At 39.1% G+C, this 7026-nt stretch overlaps 1 protein-coding gene and 1 non-coding gene across 2 annotated transcripts; one reads left to right on the top strand and one right to left on the bottom strand.

The window, feature by feature from the left end:
* Positions 1–901: 901 nt before the first annotated feature.
* Positions 902–1840, bottom strand: LOC115699948 (uncharacterized). Its single transcript, XM_061108061.1, has 2 exons — positions 1499–1840; positions 902–1399 (listed from the first exon to the last, which is right to left on the bottom strand). Exons 1-2 carry the CDS (start codon positions 1838–1840, stop codon positions 902–904), a joined length of 840 nt encoding a protein of 279 aa, XP_060964044.1.
* Positions 1841–2459: 619 nt separating this feature from the next.
* LOC133033362 (small nucleolar RNA R71) lies at positions 2460–2566 on the top strand. Its single transcript, XR_009685587.1, has one exon. It is a non-coding gene; the product is annotated as a small nucleolar RNA R71 (small nucleolar RNA).
* Positions 2567–7026: the final 4460 nt, after the last annotated feature.

Below are 7026 nucleotides of genomic sequence, written 5' to 3' on the forward strand. Positions count from 1 at the left end.
GTTTTTTCTTGGTCTTCCAGTGCTATAGAAATCTGATTGTAACCCAGATATCCGTCAAGAAAGCAATAAAATTCTTTTCCCGCCAAACGATCCAACATTTGGTCAATAAATGGTAGCGGGAAATGATCCTTCCGAGTAGCATTGTTTACCTTCCGATAGTCCATACACACCCTCCAACCGGTCACGGTTCGAGTGGGAATCAACTCATTATTCTCATTAGCCACCACCGTGACTCCTCCTTTTTTGGGCACACATTGAACAGGACTAACCCATGAGCTATCCGAAATTGGGTACACACTAACATAATCTAGCCACTTGATCACTTGTTTTCGCACCACTTCTTTCATGACGGGATTCAATCTTCACTGATGCTCAACAGAATTACTACAACCAGCTTCTAAGAGTATCTTGTGCGTGCAAATCGTTGGACTAATGCCCCTTATGTCAGCCATAGTCCAGTCGATTGGTTTCTTATGCTTTTTTAACACCTCTAATAAGGCACCTTCATCTTCAACTTCCAAGTTTGCTGCTATAATAACTGGCAGCATGTCATTCTCCCCCAAATAGGCATACTTCAGATGGCTTGGCAAGGGTTTCAACTCCAACTTTGGTGGTTCTTGGATGGAGGGTTTTGGAGGCTTAAAATTACTTTCCTTCAACTTGGTTGCACTGGCTCCACCCAAGCAACTTGGTTGTCTTCATCTTCACTCAAGTCTTCAAGCTCATCAAAAGAACTTATAAACTTCTCATCCTTCCAAGCTTCCTTGTGAAATCTTTCAGCCACAATAGAGTCAATCACACTTATGGGGGAGCATTCTTCTATCTCATCCGGAAACCTCATAGCATTGAACATATTAAAGGTGACTTTTTGGTCATTAACGCTCATAGTGAGCTCCCCATTTTACACATCAATCAGAGTTCTCCCGGTAGTAAGGAATGGCCGACCCAATATAATAGGCACATCTCTATCAGCTTCATAGTCTAGGATGATGAAATCACCTAGAAAAATGAACTTGTCAACTTGTACTAGAACATCTTCTATTTTTCCTTCTGGATGGGCCATGGACCTGTCAGCAAGCTGCAATGTAACAGTTGTAGGACAGGCTTCACCAATACCCAACTTCTTAAAGATCGATATAGGCATGAGGTTGATGCTTGCACCTAAATCACGTAAGGCTCTTCCAACATCCCGTCCCCCAATGGAACAAGGGATTGTAAAACTACCAGGATCCTTCAACTTCGGTGGAATCTTACTTTTTAACATGGCGTTGCATCCTTCGGTGAGAGCTACAGTTTCAAACTCCTCCAACCTCCTTTTCTTTGTCAAAATATCTTTTAAGAACTTGACATAATTCGGCATTTGCTCCAATGCTTCCACCAAGGGAATATTGATATGGAGCTGCTTCAACACATCTAAAAACTTCTTGAATTACCCATCTTGCTGCTGTTTCCGAAATCTTTGAGGAAATGGAAGGGGTGGTGTAGGACTAGAACATACTGGTGCGGATTGCTGACTGTCAGGTTGCTGACCCCTTGCTGTATCAACTGGGCTGGTATTAGCAATTTCCTGGGCAGTTTTGTTACTAAATTTTTCGTCGATTTGGATTGAAGTGGGCTCCCCACTACCCTTTATTTCCTCCTCAGAATTTTTCAGATGCTTGCCACTCCTTAGTTGAATGGATTTGCATTTTTCCTTCCCATCCTTCCTTGGATTTTTCGTGTCGCTAGGCAAAGAACCTTGCGGCCTAGCTTTTAATTCATTAGCCAAATGTCCAAGTTGCAACTTAAGGTTTTGAAGAGAGGCAGCTTGACTTTGTATCACCGCATCATTTTTGGCCATATAATCCCACATTAGACTCTCCAAAGAACTCGGTTGGGAATTTTGAGCATGTTATGAATGTTGGCGGTTGTTGTGAAAAACCCGCTGGATATGCTTGTCTTCCTTGGGCTGGTGCGGTGCTTGAGCTTGCTCCTTGACCCCCCAAGACAAATTAGGATGATTCTTCCATGCTTGATTGTAAGAATTTGAGAATGCCCCATTGTTTCTGTTAAAATTCTGATTTCCCATGTAACAAACGAACTCCGGATTAGAAGGACACTTCTCAAACACATGCCCTTCTCCTCAAAACACACATGAGACATCATCATTTTCAATGGCAGCAGCTGGCTGAATATTTTTAGCGTTCCCAATGCTCAAATTCTTCAAAACATTCGTCATGGAAGCCATTTGAGCTGTCAAAGGCGTTATTGCTTCTACCTCAAGGACCCCCGCAACTTTTATACTTGTTGGAGCTCTTGTGTTGGACCATTGGTAGTTGTTACTTGCAATGGTCTCCAAAATCTCAAATGTTTTGTTGTAAGACTTCGACAAAATAGCACCATTAGTCGATGCATCTAACACCATTCGAGAAGCTACATTCAAGCCATTATAAAAAGTCTCCATCTGTATACAATGTGGAATGCCATGATGTGGACACTTTCGCAAAAGTTCCTTAAACATCTCCCACGCATCACTTGTAGACTCATCTTCAAGTTGTTAAAAAGACATGATCTCACTTCTGAATTTTGCATTTCTAGTAGGAGGAAAGTATTTCTGCAGAAACTTTTCAGCAAGATCATTCCAATTGGTAACAGAATCAGGAGGCAAAGTGTTGAGCCATGATCTAGCTCGGTCTCGTAGTGAGAATGGGAATAGCTTCAACCTTAACACCTCTTCACTCACTCCTTGGATCTTGAAAGAATCACTCACCTCCAAGAATGAACGGAGATGGAGGTGAGGATCCTCAGTTGGCATCCCACTAAATTGCCCCACGGTTTGGAGCATTTGGAACATCACTGGATTGAGCTCAAACTGCGGTGCTTGTATTTCAGGCCTCACAATGCCTGGATTGAGCTCATTAAACATGGGAGCAGCATACTCCCCTATAGCCCTTGCTCGATCATCTGCCAATATGATGGGATTATCAATTTTTTGGGCAATCCCATGATCATCAAGATTCTCAGCCATGATGTCTCCGCCCTTAGTCTTTTGAACCCTTCTTCTTCTTCGGAATGTGCGTTCAATCTCGAGGTCAATAGGAGCAAGTTCAAAGTCCTCTTGTTGGTTCATACACTATAGATACCTGAGATTTCAAAGAATAAACCAGCAAGATTAAAAGCAAAAAAATTATTAGAATGTCAATTAGTTGATAAAACAAAATTTACAACTTAAAGTCCTCGGCAACGGCGAAAAAAATTGTTGTGAAAATTTATATTGATTTATAATTGCGCAAGTGTACACAATCACAAACAAGTAATACAATGATAAGTAATTTTAGTTTGTCTCCACAGGGAATTTTTACTAAATAATGCAAAATCAACTAAGGGCAATTCCAAGAATTTCAAATAAAAATAAAACAAAGTAACAAATTAATTCGAGAGAAAAATTTATAACCTAAATTCTAGAGTTGAGAAATAATATTTTAAACTAAATAAACTAAAAATAAGAAGCTAAAAGTAATTAAAGTGGTGATAATTTCTGATTTGGAAAATAGACTTGGGTGATTAATTTCCACTTGTATATTCCAGTTGATACAACAATGATCCAGCAATGACTCAGCAATCCTCGCGGAGTTAACAGATTTCAAAAAAAAAAAAAAACCAGCAAGCTAATTTCAAAACTTGCAATAAACCATTCATAATCTCCACAATGCATTCCTACATTAGATTAGATCACAAATAGTTCAATAAAGCATCAAATCTTTAGTTATGCATGGTAGCAAAATATGCCTATTTCACTACTAATTAATACCTTAAAAAAAGGTAAAAATCATGCATCACTTAGAGGGGTTCAACTAGGTCTTACTTTTCCAAGTAAGATCTAGCTTGTTAAATGTTAAAGCTGGCCAAAAATTAACATTCAATCAACATTTCATCACAACTAATTGAACAAAGACAAGATTACTCAATCATTGCAAAATCCAACCACTAGTCCATACAAGGGTTCATAACCACCCAAATCTCAAAGATTTTAGTTCATAGCTAAAATTAACAACATCAGACCAGAAAATAATAGAGTCATGGAGTTTAAGAGAATATTAAAGAGTAGAAAATGATACAAAATGGAAGAGGAGAGCAAGAGAAATGAGTTGGGAGCTCAAATATTCTCTTTGTAGGTTGCCTTCTTCTCCTTCTTCTTAGTCTTCTTCTTCTCTTCTTTTTACTCTCTCCTTTCTCTTTTTTTTCTGTACTTAGATTTCTCTCTGAAATTTCGTACTGCTTCCTTCAAGTGCAGCCAACCTTTTCTATTTATGCTCCTTCTCTTTTGCTCCCCAATTAGGGTACTAAAGTTTACCCTAATTGGAAATCCAAGTCATGGTCCACTTGCCATTAATTTTCCACCTATTAGTTGAGTCATTGGCCACATTTTTGCCACCTCAGCTCCTTTTTTCTTCATTAATTCCAGCTGGACTTCCTTCCAAAATACACTTACTGGGCTGACAAATTGCTACGCGATGATTGCTATAGCAATGCCAGTCAGCAATAAGTCTTTTTCTGCTCCTTTTCCTCCTTGTCCCAAACATTTCTAAATACCTATTTTCGCATTTTTTTCTGCTTAATACACATAAAGACAACAACATAAGTCTATTTAACACTTACTAACACACACACACACACACTTCCATTTATTACAAAGACACAACAAACTAAACACAATTACATAATATAGACACTAATTACTCTATTATTTAGCTTAAAATTCAAGTTTAAAGATATCAAAATAACTCTAAATCTTAGAGTTATCAACTCCCAATTGCAGAAGCATAAGGAACCCTTCTACTTTCCTCTATCTCTTAAGGATCAGTGGGACACTATTCTTTAGATAGACGGATACCAAATCTAGAAGGCATGGTTGCCCCTTTGGTGTTGGTCATTGGGAATCTCTCTAAAACTTTATCTATGTAAGTTGTTTGAGATAGAGCAAGGGATCTGTTCTTCCAGTTTCTGATAATCTGAATACCGAGAACCTGGGAAGCTTTACCCAATTCTTTCATTTCGAATTGAGTTTTTAGTCATTCCTTGATGGCAGTCATTTTCTTGACATTGTTGCCAATGATCAAAATGTCGTCAACATAAAGGACCAGGAATACTACCACTTGGTTTTCCTTGAGTTGATAAACACAAGGTTCATCTTCATTTTGAAGAAAGCCGTAGGTCTTGATGATTTCATCAAACCTTTTGTTCTAGGAGCGGGAAGCTTGCTTAAGTCCATAAATGGACCTATTGAGTTTGAAAACTTTCTTTTCCTGCCCTGGAAGAACATAGCCTTCTGGTTGCTCCATATAGATGGTTTCTTTAAGAATTCCATTAAGGAAGGCTGTCTTGACATCCATTTGCCAAATTTCATAATCGAAAGCGGCTGCGATGGAGAGAAGAATTCTGATGGATTTGAGTATGGCGACCGGACTAAAAGTTTCCTCATAGTCCACGCCTTCTCTTTGGGTTTAACCCTTGGCGACCAGTCTAGCTTTAAAAGTTTCGACTTCGCCTCTAGCGCCTCTTTTCTTCTTGTAGACCCACTTACATTCGATTGGACGATAGGCATCGGGTACATCTACATATTCCTAGACTTTGTTCTTTTTCATGGAATCCGTTTCTGAATCCATGCCGGCGGACCATCGTTTCCGTTCTGGACTTGACATTGCCTATTTATAGGTTAATGGGTCGTCATCAATACCGTCACCAACAACCATATAAATTTCACCATCCAAGCCATAACGAGATGGTTTAGTAGAAACCCTCCCACTACGACGAGGAGCGGTGATCTTCTGAATAGGGACTTTAGCGGTAGTTCTCTCAGTTGATTTGAGTGACGGAGTGGGATTATCCTCTTCTTGAGTAGAAGAGGACAAAACAGTGGAAGGAGTTATATCTGTAAGCATTTCCTCTAACACAACTTTACTTTTTGGTTTGAAGTCTTTAATATAGTCATCTTCAAGGAAAGTAGCATTTGTAGAGACAAACACTTTGTTATCCTTGTGACTATAAAATAGTCCACCCCTAGTCTCTTTACAATTTCTGACTAACATGCAAACTTCAGTTCGCGATTCCAGTTTGCCTTCTTTCTTTCTCAAGACATGAGTAGGGCACCCCCAAATCCTATAATGGCGTAAACTAGGTGTACGACCTTTCCATAGTTCGACGAGTGTCTTAGGAACTGATTTAGATGGAACAACATTTAGAATTTCGTTTGCCATCTGTATAGCATATCCCCAGAAGGACGTAGACAGAGTTGAATAACTCAGCATAGACCTAACCATTTCCAAAAGAGTGCGATTTCTTCTCTCTACTACTCCATTTTGCTGTGGAGTGCTAGGGGCAGTTTATTGGGATTCAATTACAAGTTCAATTAAATGATCTTTGAACTGCATATCCATATACTCTCCACCCCTATCAGTTCGCAGGATCTTTAATGTTTTACCTAATCAGTTTTGAGCCAAAGCATGAAATTCTTGAAACTTTTCAAACATTTCAGATTTCTTTTGCATTAGGTAAATGAAACTATATCTAGAGAAATCGTCAATGAAAGTGACGAAATACTCATAACCACCTCGGGCTTTGACATTCAGGGGTCCACAGACATATGAATGTACTAACCCTAGGGGTTGTTTGGCACGCTCCCTTTCCAGAGAAAGAACGTTTGGTCATCTTTCCTTCTAGGCAAGACTCGCATGCAGGTAATTTACCTAAGACGACATTTTTTAATGGACCGTCTTTGGTTAGGCTATTGAGTCTATCATAGCCTATGTGACCTAAACGTAAATGCCATAGATAAGTTTGTTCATCATTATCAATCTCTTTTGTTTTAAGGTTTCTAGGTCTAGCAACATTGAAAAGTTCATTGTTTAGTGTATATTCGGTCTCAAGACATAAAGCCTTCTTCCATGTGAGCAACACATAATTGAAATCCATTACGAGATATTGTAACACCCTAACTACCTTAGGCGTATTACGTGAGTTTTAAACGTACTGTGCAGCTCGTTGCTA

The sequence above is a fragment of the Cannabis sativa genome, unplaced genomic scaffold (assembly GCF_029168945.1).
Source record: "Cannabis sativa cultivar Pink pepper isolate KNU-18-1 unplaced genomic scaffold, ASM2916894v1 Contig4, whole genome shotgun sequence".
In the NCBI taxonomy this organism is placed as follows: Eukaryota; Viridiplantae; Streptophyta; class Magnoliopsida; order Rosales; family Cannabaceae; genus Cannabis; species Cannabis sativa.